The sequence below is a fragment of the Bubalus kerabau genome, chromosome 12, assembly GCF_029407905.1.
Source record: "Bubalus kerabau isolate K-KA32 ecotype Philippines breed swamp buffalo chromosome 12, PCC_UOA_SB_1v2, whole genome shotgun sequence".
Taxonomy (NCBI): domain Eukaryota; kingdom Metazoa; phylum Chordata; class Mammalia; order Artiodactyla; family Bovidae; genus Bubalus; species Bubalus kerabau.
This window is the reverse complement of record NC_073635.1, coordinates 82,750,819-82,778,163: the sequence shown is the minus strand read 5'-3', so window position 1 is coordinate 82,778,163 and position 27,345 is coordinate 82,750,819. Positions and strand designations below refer to the sequence as shown.

The window sequence follows — 27,345 nt, the reverse complement described above, 5'->3', positions numbered from 1 at the left end:
TTTCCTTCTTCAGGGGATCCTCCTGACCCAGGGATCAAACCTGAGTCTCTTATGTCTCCTGCATTGGCAGGCGGGTTCTTTATGACTAGCGCCACCTGGGAAGCCCTAATAATGTGATTAATAGCCTATATAATGTAAATGAATAATGTGTTGTTAAATATAGAAAAAAAACTATAGAAATTTCATTCAGTGTAAGAAAAGATTTCTCCTTGCTTTAAACAGCAAAATAAAGGAGAAGCAACCAACACAGTGCCTGGCGTAATAGATTCTCAGTAAATAGTAGTCACAATTAATCACCTTTTATGTTGCTCCTTCGGTCACAGGACCAAGAATTAATACGTTTTTCACCAGTACAAGACAAACCATAACTTTCTGGCAGTCATTCAATCATTCTCTATGTTAATAGGGATCAAGTTCACTGTTACAAAATGTAGAAGAGATTCTAATTTGGAGAGGCAAGAAGAGCTGCTTTGAGAAACACTCTCTCCACACAAATAGCATATGAGAAGATGCAAACATGGCCTCAGATTTTACTCTAATTGTGAGATACCCCAGGGAACTCGCAAGCTTTTACAGAAACTTTGAGCTGTGTGAGTTCAGAAGACCTCGGTGAGGACTATTTTTTATCCAGCTGTGCACCTGGCCTATGTCCAGTGGTAATATATTGGGACATTCTGGAACCCCTGACAGGACACATTATAAAAGCAGCAGGTGCTATGTGACCCTGATCGATTGATATCAAAAATTCTGTCCTAATTATTTGGCCACGCTGTCTCATTTTCCCTTTTTCAAAAAAAGAACTCCACTATTCAGTTTTTTTTCAGGCTGCTTATAAGTCATTTGGCATTATATTCATAGACTTTTATACATTCTCTTTCCTTGCTTTCTCCAACTTTGTTTAAGCAAATTCTTTAAACTGTATGACATGATTCCTTAAGTATGTTGAGGACATCAGCATTTAACTTTCAAGCTTCTTAACTTAAAATTTGCTGGAGTTAAATTCCTCTTCTACCATGTTTAAGAATCAACTGACATTTCCCGAAAGGGTTATGGATACTGGATACAAATTTGACACCTCAAAACTCTTCTTACATATTAGAAAACACTAGCATGGAAAGTTGTTTATTATTTTAGTAACTGATAAGTAAGCAGTTAAATTTCTTTAAAATCAGTTTCTATGGGTCTTCAACAACATAAGTCTACATCTATTTGTTTATAAGATAGCTTGATATCCCATGCAGAAGAGGTAATAGTTTAAATTTTTTGAAATTAAGACAGAGCTTAATAAGCTGGCATAACTTTAAGTCCTTTGCCTAACAACAGTGAAAGTGGTGAATTTTACTTTTTGAAAATGCTCAGCACACAAATATGAAATGTTAACATTTATTAATTCTGATTAAGAAGTACACTGGAATTTGTTATATGATTCTTAGTAACAGTTTGTATTATCTTGTATATTTTCCTCAAATGAGATAAAATAAATAAAAAACGCTGCCCTAAATCTTTTCATTTTTCTGGGAAATTAGGAAACTGGGTTACATCTTGATAAAAGAAAAAAAAATTGCCATTTTGTTAGGTTAAATGGTGGTGGCAGGTGACAAATTTGTAGACAAGCGTAGATAACAGAATAAGGATGAATTTAATGTTAGTTCAATTAATGAGTGCAGGAAAAAAGCAATGAATTAGTGTGTGAATCAAGCAGAGTGCTTTCTGTACCAAAAAAAGTATTTGAAGATCATGGGTTGTCTGGAAAAGGCATAAATATTCCTATTTACATATGACCCTCCTCAACAAAGTACAGCTCGTCACCCTGATCTTAGTGATTGCTCTTTTAACAGGCAGTATCTGCAAGTACATATTTGTCATATGTCTACTTTATATTTTTCCAACAGCTCTTCAAGTAGGATTCAAATAAGAACTAAAGGAACTTGAGTTTTCCTTAAGGGTTTAGATGCTTTCCAGGCTGTTTTTGGAAAGTGTAAGGTTCAACTAATGTTGGCCCAGTGGTCCTAAACTGCTGTTTCTGCTTAAACCCCTGCCTCCGGTCCATCCCAAGTATTTTTGAAGGTTTGCTAATTATCATCAATTCTCCTTTTCAGAATTCACTTTGAAAGAGAAGGCTCTGTTAGCTGGCTCCGGAGGGCAAGCAGCAAGCCTCATCAGGCCGGGAGAGGAGGGAGGGGGTCGAATGGTGGGGCTGGGGCTGAGTGCCTGCGGTGGGGTGTGGGGGGTACTTCGAGAGGGGAACCGGCGGGGAGACTGCAGTGATACTGCCCTCCCCGGGCGGGTGCGAGCATCTCACTGGTGACGGGTCTGAAAGCACGTGGCTACGTCATGGAAAGCCAGTCTTTTCAATGCAAACTTCAACTCCTCCTCCCTTTAATGCCTGTAACTCACATCCGAGGCTGGGCGAGGAATCCGGAGGGGAGATTTTCCCCATGCTCACCGTTGTTGGAAACTGGCGGAGCGCGAGCCAGGAGCCAGGGGGTCCGTGGCGCTGTCTACCTACTACGACCAGCCTGTCCAGGCACCTCGATTTGCATCTTTTCTTCGTGGTGATTGAGAACTGCAGGTTCAATCCGATCCCACTGAGCACCGGCGATTGATTATTTAAAAAAAAAAAAAAAATCGACACAGAGAAGGGAGGCTGTGTCTTCGGCTGTCAGACTCGGAGGTGGTATCGGTGTGTGTGTGTGCTGGTGGTGGTTTTTTCTTTTCCTTTTCCTTTTCTTTTTTTTTTTTTTCCTTTTTCTTTCTTTCTTTCCTTTTTCCTTTTTTTTTTTTTTTTAAATCTTCTCTCCTAGGGACAACACAATGGCAGTCTTCTCTCAGTGAGACGAATCCTGCTCAGCCTCCTGCAGACTCACTCATCCTCATAGCGATCAAGTAAAAAGGCTATGGTTTTCTCTTCGGGGATCTTTTGTGCATTCCTGTTCTCCTTGATTAACTCTGCTTTCAGTTGGGATTTCTTTGCTTTTTTGTTTGTCTTCACGCTGAAAAAGGATTTTTTGGCCAACCCTTTGGTAATAATCCAGTGGTGATCAAGGGGGATAAAATCGTTCACCCTGGCCGAAAAAAAACAATCACTGAGAAGTCTCAAAGAAATACACCACGTGAGGGGAAAAAACTGGGAGAAGATCCGGAATATCATCGTTTTTCCTATGGTAAAACCGGTGCCCCTCTTCAGGAGAACTGATTTCAAATTATTATTATGCAACCACAAGGATCTCTTCTTTCTCAGGGTGTCTAAGCTGCTGGATTGCTTTTCGCCCAAATCAATGTGGTTTCTTTGGAACATTTTCAGCAAAGGAACGCATATGCTGCAGTGTCTTTGTGGCAAGAGTCTTAAGAAAAACAAGAACCCAACTGGTAAGCAAAACATGCATCATGTTATGTTTTTCCTCCTAATAACCTGTCTGTTGCTCACTGAGCTAGATCTGCAGTTCTGCTATGCAGGAAGGCAGGGGAGACAGCAAAGGACCAGGACAGTGTAGTGTATAGAGCTATTGCATGGATAAACAAGGAACAGCTGGATCCGCGTCTCTGAGCCCCCAAACCCGTGTCAGCATCCCTTGGCGGTGACACAATCCATCACTCGGAGGGAGGAGGAAACTTTTTTTTTTTTAATTAATGTATCTGGTTGCCGATGTTTGGTGAAGTATTGAAGGGTTTATGGCTTAAGGTTTGGCCCGAGGCAGCTGAAGCTTCGTTCGTTGCCAGGAAAAAGAAGCCGAGAGCTTCGCCGACTTGTGCTGCAGGCTTCGGGGAGACCTAGCTCGGCTCCGAGAACCTGCTCGAGACTTTCTGATTAGCTTGCACAATATCCGCCACCCCATCACCTTTACCAAAGTAGAAGGGGCTACCCCTCCCTCGCGGCCCCCGCCTCCCGCCCCCGTCTAGCTCGCCGTGCGGGAGTTTTAACTCCTTCTCCCGTTTTCTGCCTCCGACACCTCCTGTCACTACGGACACTTGAGCGGGGCTCCTGTCGGGAGGGAACCCCACACCGAGCCGACGAGGCCAGTCTCTCCCTTTAATAAAGCAGTCTCCTCGCCCCGTGTCTGGGTCCCCCGGGTGGGATGCGCCTGGCCCCGGGTCCCTGCTTCAGCCTCGCGGCGATCGTGCGCCCCCTTTCCAAAAGGCTCCAACCGGGACACTTGCAGTACGTTACATAAGAAATGCAAATGCAGGTGATTCGGGGGAGTCGGGTCCCCGGGGCTCTCTTCCCGGGATCTCAGTCTGAGGCGTTTGGGGGCGGCCGCGGAGCTGTGGGCGAGCCGCCCTGGGGAGGCCATGCCGGAGGACTGCGTGGTGGTGGCGGCGGCGCGCGGGCGCGGCGGGTCCGAGAGCTCGAGCGCTGAAGGCGGTGGGGCGGGGGGAGCGCGGTGTCCCCCGGTTCGGCCCAGGCCGGGGAGGGACCCGGGGGCGGGAGGCCGGTGTTTGTGTCTGGGGGCCGTGTTGGGGGGCGGGGGCGGGGCCCTGGCCGTCCTGCCGCGGCAGCCCGGGGCGCCCGGGGCTCCTGACGCCGGCACTGCGGTGTAGTAGATCATGGCTTCCCGCGGGCACCCTGACACTGCGAGCTCTGCCGGGGGCGCGCTGGCTCCCGGAGCCCCGCCGGCCGGGCGGCAAGTGGCGGTCGCCTCCCTGCCTCCGGTGCTGGCTGATGCAGCGTAGCTGGGCGGAGCGAAAAGAGGGGGAGGGGGCGGGGGAGGAGGGGGGAGGAGGGGTGGCGAGCTGGGAAGAGGGGTGGGGAGGTGGGAGGAAGGCTGGGTGGGCGAGGATGGAGGGGTGGATGCGGAGGCTGGGTCCCCCTTGTTGCCCTCTGTGCTGCCGGTCCAGAGGGCAGGTGCTCGCATGCGGGGAGGACGCCTGGCAGTTGCCTTGTGCCGGGACCTTTGGGTGGCAGTTGAGAGAAGCTCTGGGCGGCGGGGCGCTGCAGTGGCTCCCTGCCTTCGACCTGGAGTTCTCAGCTCCCTGCTCTGTTTAGCTTGACCGGCTTTCTCTCCGTCCCCCTCTCCTCTTTCTCCACCACCGCTCCATGCCCTGTCCTTCCACCCTCCTCTCTTAACTCCTCAGTATTTAGCAACTCTGAGATGGTACCACCATCCTGAGCATCAGCCAAGGAGAAAGCAGTGTGGTCACCTCCCCAGTCGCATTTCCAATTGGGCGCTGAGCTGTGGGTACCCCGACCAAGCTGGCATCAGGCCCAACACTTGCTGATGGCCTGGTCATACCCAGATCTGCAACACTACCCTCTCCCAAGTTCACGCCAAGACCCTTGAGGCAAGGATTACTCCTTCACACAGTCAAATCAGTGGTCTGTAAACCCTTGCGTCCAGTGAAAAGATTTATCTCCCTCTGAGAAAGGAATACTGTAAAAGCATTTCTTTGGACTTGGCTGTTTGTTATAGAGATCTAGAATCTCTCTCTCCATAGTGCTGAGAGTGGGCAGTAATTCAGCAGGGAACAGTAAGTTTCCTTACTGCCTTTTATAAATTTTTATTTTTTTTTTGGTAAACAGTTTTACTGGAAACACTAATTTTCACCCATACACGATTCAAGATCTTTTCATTACACCTCTCCCACCCCACCCACTTTCATCTCTCTGGAATAAAGTAGATTTTTTTTTTTCTTTGCTTCAGAGGCGTTTTGGAAGGTGTCAAATAAATGATGTTATTTTTAGAGCAATTTATTTTGCAGCTTATGAACGCTAAAGTACTTGGGTGTGAGTTGATGGGTTAACTCAAACTGCGTCTAACAATGCCTCAACTACTCGAATAGGATAGTTTAAGTCTTAGAATGCCAGGGGTGAGAGTGCCAACCTGGGAGTTGCAGCATTTTGTAAATCGTTTTAAAAATGGAACTTTGATGTGTCACACTATTTGTCTACCTTCTAAAGTTTTGCCTTCCTAGACGGAATCAAACCCTTGCCTAGCCATTCACTTTCAGGACTGTAGCTGGTAAATTCTCTTTTCCTTCTGCTATTAACACGAGGCCTAAAATGGTTCTGATCCCAAGATAGCAGTATAACTAAGAAGTTAATTGGGTAATTAAAATAAAACAAAGACTAAAACCTTCTTAACTGTTAAAACCAAAAAGAACAGATTGACTACTGCCTATTATATTATCTTACATCTCAAATGAGGACAATTAACTGGTTTCAAACTAAGAAGCTTGGCAGAATACCTCCAAGTACCAGTACTAGGATCACGAATTTGCTTTCAAGACTTGTTATTAGAGAAATCTTTTTCTTTCTAATTTTTCCAAGTTATAAAGTAATTTACTATTTATTCCCAGTGCTTTATCAACAAGTACAGAGTTTGCTCTGGGGTTCCTGAGAGAAATGTCAGAGTACTGCTATATAACCAGGTTGGTGTGGAAATAAGCAAATAATAGAGTCATAAACTTAAGGGCGTTTTATTCACCTACCCAAAAGTCACTGACTAGTGTTTAAATAAGAAGTGATAATTAAATAGGTTTTTACTGGTGGTTGTTTTTTATATAAAACTTAAATGGAGGAGAGCATGAAGAATGCATTTGTACAATATATGCTTTTTAAATTAAATTGCAATAGCTTAGAAATCTTGGATAGAAAGTAAATTTACTGTCTACATAAAGACGTTCAATATCTCACAATACAGCTATTATCAGACACACAGTCACACGCACGTGGGTGCGCATGCTTCTGCTTAAATGTCCTACTTTTTCCTATTTTCCTAGGAGAGGAATAGCTATATGTTTAGAATAGATGTTACCTGCTTCAACTTTCACTGCATGAGTCATGCAAAGTGACTGTATTTTAGGCAGATCATTAAGTAGGGAATACTAAGTCCAAGGCACTTTTTTTTGCCTGGAGGAGGGCTTGATTTGTTTGTTTAAACTCGTACTGATAGTTTGGACTGACCAATGTGTATCCCAGGCCAGTTTGGGAAATAATCTAGGTCACTGAACTTTGACCAATGGCTGCTAAGGAAATCAATACAGTTGGAAAAAAGAAGTCCACAATAAAGATAAATAGGAAGGTCATGTCATGGATGTCTATTCAGATACATACTGTCCACCAGGCAAAGGAAGCCACAGATGTGCAAATATAGTAAATCCCCTACCTACAAATGACTTCCAAGAATTTGTTCGTAAGTCCAATTTGTTCGTAAGTCTGACAAAGTTAGCCTAGGTATTCAAGAACACAATCAGCTATATAGTATTGTCTGTAATAGGTTTATAGTACTTTTCACAGAAATAATACATAAAAAACAAAGTACAGTACAACAGCTGGCACACAAGAGCTGGCACTGAGTGAACGAACAGGTAAGAAGAGTTACTGATATGAGAAGGGAGAGGAGGCAGGAGATGGTAGAGCTGAAAGATTTTCAGCCATAGGGGACAGAGTGTGCAGTGAGCACATGTGCTCAGTTGCTGAGTCGTTTCCAATTCTTTGCGACCCCAGAGAGGAGACAGAGGGCGAGCTGCAACTGCACAGACAGGTTCTGGTTCCTTGCTGGATTCAATTCTGCCTACCCTCTTAGAAAAATGATCCAGTGATGTCTGGGTACAACCTGGGCTTGAAATAAAGATACTGTACTATTGTACTCTGTACAGTACTGTATAGTAAAGTACACAAAACGCAAACAATTGTAGAGTGTGCGTGCACATGACTATCTCCATCAGACACATGAACAAACGAGACTGGACATGGGAATGCATCTTAGAAAGTTTGCAACATGAAGGGTCATATACAGGGGACTTATGTATAGCTACTCCCACACACAAATTTCCATGGCTTGATGGATTTTGGAAAGCACAGATTTTAAGAAAAATTTGTAACTAGAGGTAATTTTATCAGGGACCAGTGCTAGCAGCAAGGAGGGTATGAAGCGGGTGCCCTAGATTTAGTTCTGCAAAGCGCATTTAGAAAATTGACAAACTCGGGGCCTTGAGTTTCCTCTTCAAAACTCATTCTCTCTGCTATGTAACTTTGAGATGAAACAAGCAGGGCGTGGTAGAAGTCATTGTCACTTTCTATTTCCTCCTTTTTAAGGGTGTCTTCCAGCTTTGCTTTTGCCATTTACTAAGCTGTTTTAGGTGTCAAAAACATCTGGTGTGCCACTGTTACGCATGTAAATATATGCTAGTCTTTTAAAGCTAATTGCTTACATCTGGGGAGGTCATGCCTTTGGGAAGTGAGAAAATAAGAAGAGGGAGAAGAAAAAAAGAGTGAGCATTTTTCACTTCTTCTCTTGCACCTGCCGACTCATCCTAGGTTCCCGTAGAGCTAGGTGAGCCACTAATGGGCCATAACCTCTGCATTTCTAAACACAGAGCAGATATAATATGGAGACAGCAGATTCAGACTGCATGGCTGGAACACCAAACAGATGTCAGGCCCTTCTCCTTCTCATATGCTTGCCTTCAGAGTGAGATTCCATGGATTGGGTTGCCCAAAAATTTCATTTGGGTTTTTTTTTGGTAGGATCTTATGGAAAAACTTCAAACTTTTTGGCCAACCCAATAACACCAGTTGACCTTGGACTCCATCCAGGAAGCTTTAGTTACTGAAGTAGCAAAATGAGTTTTGCAGGCAGTGGCACTTCATGAGCCAACGATTCAATGTTAGGCTTCCAAGTGTTGACTTGTTGGGAGTGTTGTGTTTTTGCTTTATGTTTGCTTTAATTTCTGTCCAAGTTAACAAGTGTGAAACCAAACGCATGATCATCTGAACTTGGTTTTAACAATGGAGCTCACTTTAGCTGTACCCATATCCAGCTTGTTCTCAACACAAGCAGCATCCATAACCAAGCACATTCCCTCAAACGATGCACTGCTCTCAGAAGGTGCGAAAGCTGATTCTATATTTCACATTTCCCACGCGGAACCACTCCTTTAAAAATGTTCAAACCCAGTCTTCCATATTTCAGCAACACAAACACTGAGGACTTTTGTGAAGCGTTTTTATAAATGTGGTAACAAGGACAATCACTGAAGTTTTTGCTCCTTTGTACATTCTGGCATCATAACTCACTCAATTGACTCATAAGCTTTCTATAAATATGTAGATGTCTCAAAATGGAAGCATTTATTCAAAATAGTTTCTTTGCCTTAAGGGGAAACAGTCAGGATGTTTAAACAGTATATTTGAAGCTCTTCTATTAAGTTTTAAATGAGATATTGCATTGTGTCTATATTCTTAGAACCTTTGAGCTCAACTTAATACTACCTACAGGAGGGACAGTGGGTCAGGGAAATACCTACTGACGTGTCTAGCTGCCTAATGCCATAGTCTGTGCTGTGTTTCTTGGGGTTTTAGATTGTGTACCATGTGCTAGATTTAGTTATAAGAGTTGAACCTGAGGACAGAAAGGCAGGGAATTGCCTCAAGATTTCTCAGTTCCTTTGTGTGCCTCCAGAGAGGCACTAACTTTTTTGCTGTTCTGCTTTTGAAGACCAGGCATGTCTTGATGTTTTCCCTGTATATTTCTGTAGTTGGTACAAACTCATTTTTTTTTTTTTCTTTTTTCGCTTTGGCCAGAAGTAAAAGGAAGAATGATGAAGGGTAGAGAAGTTTAAAGGAGGAATTCTTAGGACCTTCCTAAACAGAAAAGCAAAAAGGAGGTATACTGCAGACAAGTTTTACAGGGAACCTTTTTTTATCTAACCTACTAACACCATCTAAGAAAGTCACCTAACAACTGTCAAGCACTACTGCCTTTATCATTGTTCCCTGACAAAAACTCGTTGTGACAGATCACAGGTTTTCAATACATTTTAATTAAATGAATAGTGAAAAACAGGGTTCCTTGAGAAAGTGAACTGTGGGACTGTAACTGCCAGTCTCATACGATTTACTTGGTTAAGTTCACTTGATGCTTACTTCTTTCCAACAGTGCCAACCAAGAATTTGGCCTCTAAATGATAAAACAAGGAAGGAAAAAGCTGTTAGTGGCTTTCTGACCCTTCATCCCAGGGCATCCTGAAACATGGTTTGCAATATTCCCCGGGGCCCACATTTTCTCATGCCCTTATGCTAAATCTCAAAACTTCAGACCTTCCTTAAACACATAAGCCCAAGAGCTAAGTCCTGAACATCCACTGGAAGGACTGATGCTGAAGCTGAAACTCCAATACTTTGGCCGTCTGATGCGAAGAACTGACTCATTGGAAAAGATCCCGATGCTGGGAAAGATTGAGGGCAGGAGGAGAAGGGGACGACAGAGGATGGATGGTTGGATGGCATCACGGACTCAATGGACATGAATTTGAGTAGACACCGGTAGCTGGTGATGGACAGGGAGGCCTCGCATGCTGCAGTCCATGGGGTCGCAAAGAGTTGGACACGAACTGAACTGAACTGAGCGACTGAACTGAACTGACTGGCATACACCAGTTCTGGCCCACTCAGCCTTTAAATAACAAGTGTTAGGGCACTCTGGTTCCCTCTGCAGAAGTCTGCTTCATTTTCTTTTCTAAGCTTTAATATGCTCCTTAAAAAGCAAAGCATTCGGCAAAACAGTTGAGTGAATTTGAATCCTCTTTTTCATTTCCGAGCTTCCTCTGAAAACGGCACTCTCCCATGCGGCACGTTTTTGTTCTTGAGGGGACAGCCCCTAAACCAGCAGCCTCGAGTTTCACTTGCTGGGAAAGGAGGCGCCCCTACTCGGTTTGCTCTTTCCCGTTTTTTAAGCCGTCATCTGCAAACTCCTGTTTTCCCCACAACCACACTCAGCTACTCGGCTTCCGCCCCCCGGAGCCACCATCAAAGGCACGACTGGGCCGAGCTCCCGCCTCCAGAGCAGCGAGTGGACCCCAAGAGTTCTCTGCCACCGCCAACCCGGCCATTTCAGCCTCCAGGGGACGAGCCCCTCGGGTATCTGGCCGGACCGGGGTCGGAGTCGGCCTCATGGAACCCTGGAGGAAGTGGAGGGGCAGGCAGGCGACGCGTGGCCTTCGTCCACCGCGACCCGCGGCCAGAGCCCTGGGGGCCGACCACAGCGCGCGCGCTTCCTCAGAGCGCCCAGGGCTCAGCTACGCAATGCGGTGGAAGCGGCCCGTCCGAGCCGCCGTACCGCGAGACGTTCCCGTTGCCACAGAGATGACCTCCGACCCTGGGGCGTCTCTGGGGGGAGGAGGGCTTGGCGGCCTGCGCAGCCGTTGCTATGGAAACCACGTGGCCGGAAGCGGCGGTGCGGGCGATACTGGACACGCGTGCCAGACCGGCCGCCTGACGCCGGCGCGTGTCTTTGCGGGATACCCAGGGACCGGCTACCACGCGCGCGTCCCCGTGCGCCCCCGGAGCCGGAGGACGGCGGGGGAGTGTGGTCCCAGCGCACAGGTGGCCGCCTTCACTCGAGGCGCCCGGGCGTTCAGAGGAAAAGGGGCTGGGCGGCAGGAAGGAGCTAACTTGCTGGCTGAGGTGCCCAAAGTCAGGAGTGGGTGAGGATGAGCCCAGTCCCCACTCGACACGGGCAGACCCGCTGGTTCCCTTAGTTCTCCCGTCCTCAGTTTCCTCACCTGCAGTGTATGCTGTTGTTGAGTCGCTCAGTCGGGTCGACTCTTTGCAACCCCATGGACTGCAGCACATCATGCTTCCCTGTCCTTCCTTCACCATCTCCCAGACTTTGCTGAAACTCTTGTCCATTGAGTCCGTGATGCCATCCAGCCATCTCATCCTCTGTCACGCCCCAACCTCCTCCTGCCTCTAATCTTTCCCAGCATCAGGATCTTTTCCAGTGAGTTGGCTCTTCGCATCAGGTGGCCAAAGGATTGGCGCTTCAGGGTCAGTGCTTTCAATGAATATCCAATGAATATTGCCCCTGCAATCCATGGGCACTGATTCAAATAGTCTCAGGTCAGTTGCAGTTCTCACATGCCAAGCCTCTTGTCATTTTTCCACCCAATCCGGATTCTGAATGAACTTTACCCTCTTCCTCCTGTCTCTCCTGGTCTATGTTGAGTATATTTTAAGTTGTAGTTTAAATTTGAGATCAGAGATGGAAGGCCGCCTTCAGGCTCATGATTGACCTTTTAGAGGTGTGGCGGCTCCCTCATGGTGCATAAGTGACTGTTGGAAGAGCCGGTTTTGAGTTGTAGAGATAGCGCGTCTCCCAGCTTTGATATTTGGAAGAAGAAAAGCTTTGTACTTCACTGGTGACACCACCAAGAGCTCTTCATGCATCTCACAGAGTTGTGTGGTTGGTGCTCAAACAGATGGCATTCCTTTATATCTATTGTATTTCCCAGATGTCTTTTCCTTCAGTCTCAACATTTTTTTGGAGAGGACTCGGCCTACGTTGTCTTGTTTTTCCTTCTGTTATTCTGAACTCTTGGGGAAAATCGCAAGCATTTTCAAATCTTAAAACACACACACACACACACACACACACAACTTCACTGTAAATTTTAAAGTTGAAAAAGAGTATTTTGAGGGTATGATAAGTCAGGCTACCTGCTTTATAAAAGAACGCTAGACCCAAATTATGTTTCTGGCAGATGGAGTAGGTTAAGGTTCCCTGCTCAGATGGCTTTACACTTTTAAAAGACATTTGTTGGCCTAGTTTCCAGTCTTTTAACCTTTTTTTCTCCCATCTTATGATAATATCCTCCTTGAAGTTTGCTTTTCAAAGAATTGGTCATCAGTTCCTCAAGAAAACTGGGTAGACTATTTATATCTCAAGACACAGGGAAAGAATGTAAGCTCCTTCAAGAAGGACTTTTGTTTCCTAAATCCAGGATTTTGTAATACCTACCAGTGTAGGGGAGATGTGGGGTTAGCTAAAACGGATAGGTGGACTTTGAATTGCTTCATGGGCTGCATTTCTGTTCTTTTAAGAACTCAGTTTCTGAAACAAGGAATAGTTTTGAATTCCTCAAAGAATTGTGTTACAACTTTTATGACATCAAACAGCTGATCACTCATTGGACTATGTTATCTTCTGTTTGCTGCTTTGGAGCCGGGAGAAGCTCTTCAACTAACATGGAAATAAGAAGATTTCTGTGTAGTAGACTTAGAGCTGTCTGTTTCAGAAGATCTTTCTTTCCTTCTGAGTTCATAGTTTAGGGGTAGTGGTAGTAGTAGCAGTAGTGTGTGTGTGTGCATGCACACATGCACGTGCAAGCCCATGTTCAGTTATGTCCGACTCTTTGTGACTCCATGGACTGTAGCCCACCTGCCAGGCTTCTCTGTCCATGGAATTTTCCAGGCACAAATACTGGAGTGGGTTGCCATTTCCTCCTCCAAGTGATCTTCTGGACCCAGGGATCAAACCCACGTCTCCTGAGTCTCCTGCATTGGCAGGCAGATTCTTTACCCTTGAGCCACCTGGGAAGCCTAACTTGGGGGAGGAGTCCTTGAAAAAGTTCTTATCAGGCTCTGAATGTCAGATTTCAGTCTGGCCCACTTCTCACTGTAGAGCTATTTTAAATTAAAAAAAAGATTTTTTCTAATATCTTGTCAGGTTTCAGTTGAGACAAATGGTAAATATTCCTGGCAGTAATGAAAAACTTGTTGGATTCTAAGAAGTGTCCCCAAAGAATGTGCAAAAGGTCCCACCCTCCCAAGATCCAGAGTCACATCCAAAGACAGACAAAGAAAGCCTCAGTCATCAGGACATTAACTGAACATGGAGTGCAACCTACATTTCTGTCCGGCCACGTTTTGAGGACCCTCAGTCTGATGGTTCCCAGGCTGAGTTCTCAGAACCTGAAATGAGACAAACAAGAAGCCACTAGCTGTTGCTGGAAGAGAAAGGATCAATAACCAGTGGGGCTTGGAGAGGAACACACTGTGAGATTTTCTCTTCCTTTCTCAACTGGGCACTGAGATCCAGGAGAACTGAGTGTGGTAAGAATTCTTTGGCAGTCTTACCAGTTTTTTCAGGCTCCAGAACAAGTGGGGTTTAAAGCAGAGTGTAAGTCTGGTATCTACGAATTTGTCGAGGTTGTTCATTAATTTTAACTTGAGTTTCCCACAGGCTGCTCAAGGGAATAACTAGTATCGGTTTACTGGTTTCCTGGAGAAGCCCTTGGAGTCCTGTTAGTTCCGAGAGGGGCCCATTTGGGGGCCATCCTTCAAGGGTATGTGTGAGGGCATCTGTAAGGTCACTAATTTGTTTTGTTTATGGTTTTGTCATTTCTTCAGAGTGGAGAGGCAATTCAGATAGAGGATGGGTAGACGGTGAGGACTGACATGGAGGATAGAGGGTAGTAGAGGGTCTTACAGTCTTCTGTTCTACGTACCTCTTGTGTCCTTAGATTTTCATTAGCCATTTTCAGTGAATCTTTCAATTAAGCTATTTTGGACTCTTGACAATTTTGGAAATACTGTGGAAAAATCTTTGCGTGGAGCTGGGTTTGAAGGTAAGAACTGCCAGAGAGGAAGTGGGGAAGTCGAAAATAAGGCAGACACAGGGGCTGGAGAGGAAGTGGAGTCCACGTATCTCCGTGGCCAGTTTGAATTTGGGAAGGGACAGGAGGGAGGCATCTAGGATGTTCTGACCAAGGTTTAAATCGTTTGGACGATTCCTTTTGATTCTGAGCTACTGACCATTTGCCAATAAAACACCCCTGTCTCCTTGAAACACAGAGCAAAACTTGCCTCTCTCCAGACTGTTTACATTCAAGAGGCTGTGGTAACTTTTAATAGCAAGTAGGAAACTTTGACAAGTTTCCCCTTCTAGATCATAGTTTGAATGGGCAGTTCTTGGGAGAGTTGCTCTGGGTTAAAGAGTTCATTTTCTTGACTCCAAAGTCCATAGGGATGAAAAAATAATGCCTTACAATAAAGATAAGTCAAAGGTTTTTTTTGTTTTTGTTTTTTCAAAGATGTTATACAGTTCTTTGTTGATAGTTGATGCTTTTGTGCACAATACTTTGTTCCATTTAGGGAGTCAAATAATAGTTAAAAGCCAATTTCCCAGATTATTCAGTTCTGGCAAGAAAAAGGAAGTGTGAACTTCATTGAATATACATACGTAGGTTTGTGCACCTGCATCTTGGATAGAAATGAATGTAGTTGTAATTTAAATGTCTGTTTTTGCCCCATAACATAACATAATTGTGTTGTCTGCACAATTAGAGTGGATCACTGAAGTGTGTGGTAGCCTCTACTGAAATGCTGCCTTTTTCTTAGATAAAGTGTAGTTTGAGAGGGATTGTAATCTCTGATTTTCCCACTTCCTGTGTGGAGCATGTGACAGACTTTAAAAAAAGAAGACGTGAGTGGATTTTTTTACCAGCTGGGCCATCAGGGCAGCCCCCAAAATAAGAAGGCTTTAAGGCTAAAACAACTGTAGGGTTTTTGTTTTTTTCTTAAATAGCCACTTATTTGAAAGTCTGAAACTCATCTTCCTTGGTTGTGCTTCTGTTGTAATCCAGGTGTTACCATTTGAAAGCAAAGAAAGGGCTTTGTTTGCCTGGAGGCCTGAGTCACTTTCTAAATTAAACAGGCAGTAGTTACCAATGGCTCTGCCTCAACATTTTCCTGGGGGAGGGAGGCGGCTTGAAAACAGTGACCCAGTCTACTCTTTTCTCCTTTATTATTCAATGACTTGTTTCCTAGAAATTCACTTTTTTTCATCATCTTAATTAGCTTTTCTTTTACATTTAAACTTCCCACCCAAATGCCAGCTAAGTGACGCAAAATCCCTCATATATCAGACATGTAATAATAATTATAAAATATTGGAGATACTTCTTAATAGAATGGCTTCTAAATGTAGAAATACCTTCATGATATAGCAACACATTCAAAAATAAATTTTAAAACAGAAATTTGTGGGATCATGATTACTTATTTTACCTAATTATATTTCTTTTAAATTTTTATTTCTTTTTTATATTTGTTGATGCTGTTTATCATTTTTTAGTTGGAGTTATATTTCCTTTAAAAGTCTTGGGGATGATCTTAAACCACACCGTGCAGAGGGGTTTCTGGCCCCCCCATGGCGCACGGCCCTTTTCCTGGGACCGCGAACCAGTGGCGAGCGCGCTAAAGGTGCTGAACGTGCGCTCCTCTGCAGAGCCGGGAGCCCAGGCCGCTCTGTCCCCGTCGCTTCAGTAAACTGCTTTTCCATCACCAAGGATCCCGCCCATTCTCCCAATATCTGTACCCTCATACCCGAGATTTTGTCCTCACATCTTTCTTTCCTTTAGTTGTGTCTTTCAAAAGGTTGGTCATCAATTTAACTCTTCAGGCAAGGTTGGGATTAGTATATTATACAACTGGCTTTTCAACTTTGACGTATATTACCATAAGGGGGAAAAAGGGCAAAAAATGCCAACAATACAGTTCTCAGACAGTAAATGAGACACATCAGTCTGAACTCGAAATATTTATCCAAAGTAGCACTTGTTTGACTATAATGTTTTTCTTTCTGTGCTTCAAATAACATGTTAGAAAAAACTGATGTGTATCTGTGGCTTTAGATTATATACTTAAACAATTTGGGAGTATTATTATTATCAGTATAATTATTCCACCTAATATTTCCAATAATGATAGTCTATACTTACTAGATTTTTAAACAACATATTGCTCTTCTATTTTAACCGATATATCCTGAATTACTCTGAATCCTGTATTAATATTTGTGCTCTCTGTAATAATAAAAATAATCTTTATAGGGTGCATTCTCTGTACTAGATATTTTATTTATATTACCTAATTTAGTCCTCAGAACCATAGGTAGGAACTTTTCTTACATTTATCTGATAAAGGATGAAGATCAGGCATGAAGAGTTTAAGGAATTTACCTGATGCTACTCAGCTAGCTGGAGAAGGCAATGGCACCCCACTCCAGTACTCTTGCCTGGAAAATCCCATGGATGGAGGAGCCTGGTGGCCTGCAGTCCATGGGGTCGCTAAGAGTCAGACACAACTGAATGACTTCACTTTCACTTTTCACTTTCATGCATTGGAGAAGGAAATGGCAACCCACTCTAGTGTTCTTGCCTGGAGAATCCCAGGGACGGGGGAGCCTGGTGGGCTGCTGTCTATGGGGTCCCACAGAGTCAGTCACGACTGAAGTGACTTAGCAGCAGCAGCAGCGCTCAGCTAGCAGTTGAAACACAAGCAGTCTTTCTCTAGAGGTGTCGTCTTAAATCCTTATATTGTAGCTACTGCTTAAAGGCAGGTTCAAAGGGTATACATGAGAGTGGCCGGTATTGTCTCCGTGTCTCTGTGAATCATTCTATCCTGAAACTAAAGGGGAATGCAACATATTCAGTGTTTGGATATTTAGAATTTGTAGTGCTTTTTTTTTTATTGAGCATAATTTACATACATTAAAATGCACAGCTCTTTACAGTAGAGTTTGATGTCTTTGACTATTGTGTGTATTTTTGTGCCAACCACCCCACTGAAGATCTAGAGTGTTCTCATCACCCCAGAAACCTCATTCTCTATTCCCACCCATGCCTCCTGTGAGAGGCAGCCCCGATCTACTCTCTCTGACTTTACCTTAGCCTAGAGCCTCAGATGTCTTCCCTTGGTGGTTCAGTGGGTAAAGAACCTGCCTGCCGATGCAGGAGATATAAGAGATACGAGTTCAATCGCTGGGTCGGGAAGATCCCCTGGAGAAGGAAATGGCAACCCACTCCAGTATTCTTGTCTGGAAAATTCTATGGACAGAGGAGCCTGGCGGGCTACAGTCCATGGGGTCCCAAAGACTCGGAAACGATTGAGTGGGCATGTGTGCACACACACACGCACAGCCTCAGGTGATCAAATCCTGGAGTTCTCGTGCCCTTGAGCCTGTGCTTTTCACTTGTTGACTTTGAGGTTTGCCTGTACCATCGCATGTGAGATGTGTAGACCTCGATGTGGTAATTTCTGTTTTCTTTTGTAAATTAAAACTCCTAACTGAACACACTCACTTTCAGCTAACATCCAGAAGTTGTCCGAAACTACAAAGGGTTCTCCAGCTGACCCCACATGCAGGCTAACAAGCCGGTCCTCCCCTGTTACATGGATGTTGGTTGAGGATGGAGGCTCCTGGGTCAGAGATGAAGGACACGGGCTTCCCAGCTGGCTCAGTGGCAAAGAATCTGCCTGTCAATGCAGGAGATGTGGGTTCCATCCCTGAGTCAGGAAGATCCCCTGGAGAAGGAAATGGCAACCCATTCCAGGAACCTTGCCTGGAAAGTCCCATGGACAGAGGAGCCTGGTGGGCTACAGTCCATGGGGTCACAAAGAGTCAGACATGGCTTACCAGCTAAACAACAGCAATAAATAGGGTCAACAGGCTTCAGGTTCTTGTTTCCCGAGTCCTCATATCTGCCAGGGGGCAGTGCTGAGTGGCCAAGGTGGGCACCTGCACACAGTGGGTTGGTGTCAGAGGTGAGGACCTTTGAGTTTAGGAAATCTGCCTTCTTTTAAGGAGCTTCTTGAAAAAATGCCCAGTCTTTGCCCATCAGGGAACCATGGTCTTTATTATCCTGAATGGAAAACAAATCCACCCTCTAACCTGGAAGCTGAGCACCAAAGAATTGATGCTTTTGAACTGTGGTGCGGGAGAAGTCTCTTGAGAGTCCCTTGGACTGCAAATAGATCACACCAGTCAATCCTAAAGCAAATCAACCCTGAATGTTCATTGGAAGGACTGGTGCTGAAGCTGAAGCTCCAATGCTTTAACAACCTGATGTGAAGAGTCAACTCATTGGAAAAGACCCTGATGATGGGAAAGATTGAGGACAGAAGGGGAGAGGGTGACAGAGGATGAGATGGTTGGATGGCATCACGGAGTCAGTGGACATGAGTTTGAGCAAACTCTGGGAGATAGTGAAGGACATGGAAGCCTGGTGTGCTGAGGTCCGTGGGGTCGCAAAGAGTTGGGCATGACTGAGTGACTGAACAGCAGCAACCTGGAAGCAGTCTTTAGATGCCAAGGTCGCTCTGCAATGCAAACATCCTCCTGAAGACAGTCTAAGGCAGAAGCTCTTTTGCAGACAGGGCAGAAATCCCCTGGGTAAGTTGTCCTTTAAGTCTGTTTCCACACAGCAACCTTGTCTTTCCTCTCTGGTGTCTTCAGGGCTGTCATTCCGAAGATGCACTTAATGTAGAGAAATATCTTATTTGGAAATTATCGAAAAGATGATCCTGAGGTTTTGAGAAGACAGATACTATACAATCTATCTGGGTAAACCTATCAGCATTTATTTATTTTTGTAAAGTGACATTTGTTGCTGTAAAAAGTAATTTATGCCATTATTTATTTTGGATCCAAGAGACTTTAGTTGCCTTGGAGCAGAAATTTTTTAGCATCTTACTGAGCTATAATTTATATACAAAAAACCTTGAATGTTTAAAGTGTATGATTTGATGAGTTTGGACATATGAATACACTTTGGTGCTCTCACCACAAAGATGAGATATTTATTACCTATCCATCACCTCCAAAATTTTCCTTGAGTCCCCGTCTCCCTTTTGGCATTTATAAAATAACTGTTTGGGGTAAGTTCCATGTTAGTTACTGGGAGAGATTTAAAACATTCTGTAAAGATTTGGTCTTTGGCCCCAAAGTACTGAAGCTCAACATATAGAGAACACTGGTAATGAGATATGAAAGGCCCACAGGAAGGCTGTAGGAGACCCACGGAAGGATGAGCCGGGAAGAAAGGGAAATCTCATTGAGAAGTGTGACCTGAGCTGACTTTTAAATGCGTATGTCTTTTGGCAGGAGAGATGAGTATATTCTTGGCAAGGAGAGGATAGTTGAGTGCAAGTCAGAGGCTGAGCAAAAGGTTCATGTTTGGGGACTTTGGGTAATGTTAAGGGACTCTTTTTACTTTGGAGGATGAGAAGAATCATAATTCGGAGTCCAGAAGCCTGGCAGAGGAGCGAAACTGGATGTGGTAACAGTTAGTGAACTAGAGAATGTTTCTGGAATGGGAAGACTGAACAACTTGGTTTGTAGCACTTAAGGTCCATGGGGCAGCATTGAACTTCCCAGCAAGATGATGTTTCCGGTGAATCATCACCAGACTGAAAATGTCACAGGCTATTGAGCTACAGGGAACTTTTCAGCAACGTGAGCCACAACTTCTTGTACAACAGTCCTGATACACTGCTCTGGCTATGCTTTGGAGTAACCCTTGATGACTGTTGCTTAGTGGAGAGATGCATTAAGGAAACAGTTTGCTAAAAGCACAAGTCTTGGAAATGTATTTTGTTTTTCTTCTCCTTTCTGTTATAAAATTTGAATTGTGTTTGGGGAGGGGGTCAATATCTATTTCTTGGTTATCTTAATGCTTCAGAATGTCACAAAATATATAAAATGATATTTTAAGGGTGATCACTTGTTAAAACAAGAGCACAGATTTAGTTATTAATGACCATTTAAACTTTACAAATACATACCCAGTAATGCCTTATAAGAAGCAATTTCAATTTCTTTGATTTAGAACTAGCATCCTTCTTAGAGATCCTAGGTTATAAGTTTATAAAATGGGTATTTACAGGGCCACAGCATAATTCATATAAGAAGGGGAAGGGGTTCATTTTAAAAAGGGGGTGGCAACAGTTGTAGACACACTGTGGTGGGAGCAAATTGACAGCAAAAACCTGAATTCTGTCGTTTCAGTGGGAAGTGAGTGAGTAAATGATTAAACTTTTGTGTGTTTTTTTGGTGCCAATTAGGGTAAAGGCAATAGACAACTGTACAATGCAAAAAAAGGTCTGACTAGTGCAGAGTTAAGGAAAGGCTCTGAATGTTGTTGCATTAACATAGTCTTGAGTAAAAAAAGAATCTGCCGTATAAAGTTGCCGCAGTCCGGGTCGTGCCCTAAGGACTGGCACAGCTGCACTTGCACTTCCTCGCCCAGCGTCTTTGCTGCCCACCACCATGTCTGTGAAAGCCTCGAGGGAAGGAAAGGAGGGCCATCAGCTCTTTTTGTGAATCATAGTCTTGCTCTCTTACATTTATTGCCCAGAGCAGAAGCAGTTACCTCTGTGAATCTTAGTAACAGTTTTTGCTTGACTATGCTTTTCTTTCACTGTTACAGGTTTTTTGTTTTTTTTTCAACTTTAAAAAAAATTTATTGAGCATCTGCTATGGGCCAGGGTCTGTGTTAGCTGCTGAGGATACAGGTAAGCAAATGCCTGTCTCCCAGAACTGACATGTCTGTGTGTGTGTTAGTCGCTCAGTTGTGTCTGAGTCTTTGTGACCCCATGGAATGTAGCCCTCCAGGCTCCTCTATCCATGGAACTCTCCAGGCAAGACTACTGGAGTGGGTGGCCATTTCCTTCTCCAGGGGATCTTCCTGACCCAGGGATCGAGCCCAGGTCTCCTGCATTGCAGGCGCATTCTTCACCATCTGAGCCACCAGGGAAGCTCCCACTGTTACAGTTTTAACAGAAGATGGAACTTTGACCCTTTCTTGTATTCTATAAAATTTATAATTGGTAGAAATACTTTTAAATATTATTGTATGTTTTATGAGGAGCTTTTCTTTCTCTCTTCACTTTAGAATTACTAGAAAATTAAGGAAAATGATAGATATTGGCACTGCTAACAAGTATGGCAAAACAGGTACAGAGTACTTAAAAAATTTCCTAAAAGTAATTTCAGGTAATATACATTATATTTATTTCCTAACTGTCATATTATTACATCTTGGTAAAATATCCATATTTTAAGTTGCTGAATAGTGAAATACTCTTTCAGCTAAATTTTGGTTTGGATTTTTCCAACTTGAGGGACAAACGCTAAGCATGTTAAATGTATTTATGGACTTGGAAGTATGTTAGACATTTAGCTTATGACTAAATTCTGGATGCTTGTGTGCTCACCTAATCTATAGACGGACAGAATCTTTCATCTAAGACAGCCACTGGGCAAGGGTTTGTGTTAACAGCAATTTGAAGGCAGAAATGAGTAGCTTGGAAGTGGGATCAATGCAAAAATAATGAATAAGTTACATATTTTGGGTTTTTAAACTTGTGATTTTGAAATTAAAAACCAGAATATTTTATACCCACACCAGTCCATTTCATGGCTTTCAAATAGTTTTTGTTGAGATCATTTTTACTTAAAATTAGATGCCAATTGAAATTAGATTGTCAAAAGAATCTTGAGAAGAACAGCAAAGGTGGAGGCAACATGCTCCCTGATTTCAAGCTATATTACAAAGTTGTAGCAATTAAAACAGTGTGGTACTGGCAGAAATGCACGCACATAGGTCAGTGGGACAGAATACAGAGCCCGGAAATGAACCCACGCCGTACGGTCAATTAATTTATATCAAAGGAGCCAAGAATAGACAATGGGGAAAGGACAGTCTCTTCAATAAATGGGAAAATTGGACAGGCACATGCAAAAGAATGAAGCTGGACCACTGTATTATATCATACACTAAAAATTAACTACAAATGGATTAAAGACTGGAATGTGAGACCTGAAACCTTTAAACTCTTAGAAGAAAACATAGACAGTAAGCTTCCTGACATAGGTCTCGGTGATGATTTTTTGAATCTGACATCAAAAGCAAAAGCAGTAAAAGCAAAAATAGACAAGTGTGAACACATCAAACTGAAAAGCTTCTGCTCAGAAATGTCTACTGAATGGAAGAAAATATTTGCAAATCATATATTCGATAAGGACTAATTCCCAAAGTATATAAAGAACTCATGCAACTCAATAACAAAACAAATGATCTGATTAAAAAATGAGCAGAGGATGTGAATATACCTATTCTCACATACCTATTGTCCATCTGTATGTCTTGACGTACAGATGGACAATAGGTATGTGAGAAGATACTCAAAGTCACTAATTGTCAGAGAAATGTAAATCAGAATTGCAATAAGGTTATCACCTCACACCTTTTATAATATCTGTTATCAAAAAGATAAGAAATAACAAGCAGTAGGGACGATGTGGAGAAAAGGGAGACCTTGAGCCCTTTTGGTGGGAATGTAAATTGGTGCAGTCACTCCGGAAATCAATGGAGGTTCCTCAGAAAATCTAAACTAGAACTACCATCTGATCCAGCACTTCCATTTCTGGGTATCTATCTGAAGAAAATGCTAACTAAAGACACTGCACCCTCATAATTATTGCAAGCCAAGATATGAAGCAGCCTAAATATCCATCAATAGTTGGATGGATAAGGAAGATGTGGTATGTGCATATATATATATATATATATATAGGGAGTGGGAGAAATGAGTGAATTGTTTCTTTTTTATTGCTTAATAAAGTTAAAAGAATTCTTTTTGGCACTACCAAGTGCTCAGGCTACTGTAGTCAAAGAATCCATAGACCTTCAACTCATAGCTCAGCTGTCTCCATTTCACATCTGGTTTCTTGATGTATTACCCACTACCATCCAGGACTACCTGCCTTTCTTCTTCATTCATGCCAACATCCACCTGCTGTTCTATTGCCCTGAAACTTCAGTCATTTTCCAGCTACTTGAACTGAAAGACATCCTACACACATACGGTCCATGTGTGTAGGTTATCACCATCACCACCAAAATAAGGAAATAATGGTAAATTAGAATGAGGAAATCTACCACTAATACGTCCTTATTTTAAAGGTCCTGGCTCAACCCCACTGCAGGCTCATGGGCCATGATGAGCACTAACAAACGATATGGTTCAACGTGTCTGCGATGGCATCTATGTCTGAACATCTACTTCGGAACAGTGCTCTACCTACCTGACCACACCAGCCAGTGTTAAGTTTACCTAGCACCATTCTTGTCAAAGTTCAGCTGAGAAGAAACAGATACAAGGCAAAGTCCTTCAGGGTGGCAGGTTTGTGGATCAAGAAATAGTCCTGGGCACACATACAGATCCTATTGCTGTCTCTCCAGTCACAGCAGGGGCCTAGAAACTGTCCAAGGAAGGAAGTCTCTTCCTCTCTGTTAAGCACTGAGTCCCACGGGACCTACCAGGGAAACCTTTCTGCTGTGCTGGTTCCTCTTATCAAGTGATGTAAAACTTGGAAACTAGTCTCATTAAATGCCTTTAGAAGCAAGAAAAAAGAGAGAGAAGTAAAATTAGATGCTTAGGTGTGCAGCTTAGGATGGATAGGTTTAACAGGACATTTTAAAGTGTGTCTACTTCCTGTATCAGGCTTATTAGTCAGGCAGGCACCTTGGCATTGGTAATTACGGATTAGTACACTCTAGCTATGGGCCAGTGCAGGAGACGTGGGTTCAGTCCCTGGATCGGGAAGATCCCCTGGAGAAGGAAAGGGCAACCCACTCCAGTATTCTTGTCTGGAAGATCCCATGGACAGGGGAGCCTGGAGAGCTAGAGTCCACAGGGTTGCAAGAGTCAGACAGGACTTAGTGACTAAACGACCACCACCACAATCTAACTAGCACTTTAAACATCTCTCAAATGAGTAGGTCACATTGGTAACTTAGAAGTTCACTCTGTTACCTCCGAATATCTGGTATCTTAGTCTTCATACAGGGAGAGGAGAGGATTGGAAGGTCAGATACAGAAGGAAGAGTTGCTGGGGATGGTCTGTCCTGGAGCTAAAGAAGCAATATTGACAGAGGTGATGGGGAAACAGTGGAAACAGTGTCAGACTTTATTTTTTTGGGCTCCAAAATCACTGCAGATGGTGATTGCAGTCATGAAATTAAGATGCTTACTCCTTGGAAGGAAAGTTATGACCAACCTAGATAGCATATTGAAAAGCAGAGCTATTACTTTGCCAACAAAGGTCCGTCTAGTCAAGGCTATGGTTTTTCTAGTAGTCATGTTTGGATGTGAGAGTTGGACTGTGAAGAAAGCTGAGCGTCGAAGAATTGGTGCTTTTGAAGTGTGCTGTTGGAGAAGACTCTTGAGAGTCCCTTGGACTGCAAGGAGATCCAACCAGTCCATCCTAAAGGAGATCAGTCCTGGGTGTTCATTGGAAGGACTGATGCTGAAGCTGAAACTCCAATACTTTGGCCACCTGATGTGAAGAGCTGACTCATTGGAAAAGACTCTGATGCTGGGAGGGATTGGGGGCAGGAGGAGAAGGGGACGACAGAGGATGAGATGGCTGGATGGCATCACTGACTCGATGGACATGAGTTTGAGTGAACTCCGGGAGTTGTTGATGTGCTGTGATTCATGGGGCTGCAAAGAGTCAGACACAACTGAGCGACTGAACTGAACTGAACTGAAACTCTATCATAAACTCATGTATCTTCCTTCCCCTTTGCCCTTTGCTCTCCCATTTCTTTTTCCTTTTACCACTGCCAATTATGTCATGAGATTCTGCTTGTTGGACCAAATGAAGGATGGATTCGGAGTATTCCAAGTGGAATGGAGGAGTCCATAGCTGTCCTTAGGTAGAATTTCATGATAAATTTGGTACATGTTCAAGTTGAAAAATGCAGTGAAAGTAGCAATAACTGTAAAATAGGTTATGACTGGAAACTGGTTTATTGCTCCATAAAACCGACTGGCAATGCCCTTGGGGTCTTTGTGCATTTTTTTTTTTTTGAACTTTTAAGTTTGTTTACTTGGCTATCATGGGCATGCTTATCTAATGCCTACCTTTACTGTAGTTTAGCTTATAAGCACTTAAAAAATTAATACCCTTGTAAAACTTACAAGGACTTTAAGGAAATTAATACCATTGTGAAAATAAAAAAGACTATTCATAGGTATATGGAAAGAGCAATTTTTATATATTTATCTCTGATTAAAATAGTTCTCTGACTTATCGATGTTTATCTAAAATGTTCAAAACACGGTCATTTCATTAATATACTGACAATAATAAAACTGTATTTATATTTACTTTGCCTACTTAGCTTTAATATTAATGCCATGAGGCTCAGAATTCACTGTGAGATATAAAGTATACTTTTATTTAAACTTATTCTGATTCACTTCTTAAATATCTCAGTTCAGTTCAGTTGCTCAGTCGTGTCTGACTCTTTGCGACCCCATGGACTGCAGCATGCCAGGCCTCCTTATCTATCACCAACTCCTAGAGTTTACCCAAACTCATGTCCATTGAGTCAGTGATGCCATCCAATCATCTCATCCTCTGTCGTCCCCTTCTCCTCCTGCCCCCAATCTTTCCCAGCATCAGGGTCTTTTCCAATGAGTCAGCTCTTCACATCAGGTGGCCAAAGTATTGGAGTTTCAGCTTCAACATCCGTCCTTCCAATGAATATCCACGACTGATCTCCTTTAGGATGGACTGGTTGGATCTCTTTGCAGTCAAAGGGACTCTCAAGAGTCTTCTCCAACACCACAGTTCAAAAGCATCAATTCTTCGGTGCTCCACTTTCTTCGGTGCTCAAATTCATACATGACTACTGGAAAAACCATAGTCTTGACTAGATGGAGCTTTGTTGGCAAAGTAATGTCTCTGCTTTTAAATATGCTATCTAGGTTGGTCATAGCTTTTCTTCCAAGGAGTAAGCGCCTTTTAGTCTCATGGCTGCAGTTACCATCTGCAGTGATTTTGAAGTCCCCTGAAAAAGTCAGCCACTGTTTCCACTGTTTCCCCATCTATTTGCCATGAAGTGATGGGGCTGGATGCCATGATCTTCGTTTTCTGAATGTTGAGCTTTAAGCCAACTTTTTCACTCTCCTCTTTCACTTTCATCAAGAGACTTTTTAGTTCCTCTTCACTTTCTGCCATAAGGGTGGTGTCATCTGCATATCTGAGGTTATTGATATTTTTCCCAGCAAACTGGATTTCAGTGTGTGCTTCCTCCAGCCCAGCATTTCTCATGATGTACTCTGCATATAAGTTAAATAAGCAGGGTGACAATATACAGCCTTGACATACTCCTTTTCCTATTTGGAACCAGTCTGTTGTTCCATGTCCAGTTCTAACTGTTGCTTCCTGACCTGCATACAGATTTTTCAAGAAATATCTCATGTAAAACTTAAATATTCCGTGATAAGAATGTCATCTGAAGTTGTAAGCGAACAACCCCTCCTGTTATACCTTAATATATATTGAGGTATATTAAGCTTTGTTTAAAAAAATCACCATATTTTCCAGTTGGGTAAAGATGATAAGGAATCTGCCTGCAATGCAGGAGACCTGGATTCGATCTCTGGGTCAGGAAGATGCCCTGGAGGAGGAAATGGCAACCCACTCCAGTATTCTTGCCTGGAGAATCCCATGGACAGAGAAACCTGGAGGGCTAGAGTTCATGGGGCCAAAAAGAGTCGGACACGACTGAGGTACTCACACTTGCACTTTTCAAAGCCCTGTCACTATAAATGTGCAGAGACTTTCCTAAAGTAGGTGGACAGTCTCAGGGCCAGTCATCTGTGGATAAGTTCAGACATGAACCTGAACCCTGAGAGTGGGAGTTAACCACCTAGGAGAAGAAACGTCATGCTCTCCCAACTTCTCCTGGGTTTGAGTATTAGGCTGC

The 27,345-nt window shown here is 43.4% G+C and overlaps 1 protein-coding gene across 2 annotated transcripts in view; it reads left to right on the top strand.

Moving 5' to 3' along the window:
• The first annotated feature begins 3,161 nt into the window (after nt 1–3,161).
• Nucleotides 3,162–27,345, top strand: part of FGF14 (fibroblast growth factor 14) — a 628,708-nt gene continuing 604,524 nt past the window's right edge. For both annotated transcript variants that reach the window (XM_055542969.1, XM_055542967.1), the window contains exon 1: nt 3,162–3,369. In XM_055542969.1, the coding sequence (XP_055398944.1) occupies nt 3,162–3,369 (208 nt within the window). The remainder of the gene's footprint in view (nt 3,370–27,345) is intronic.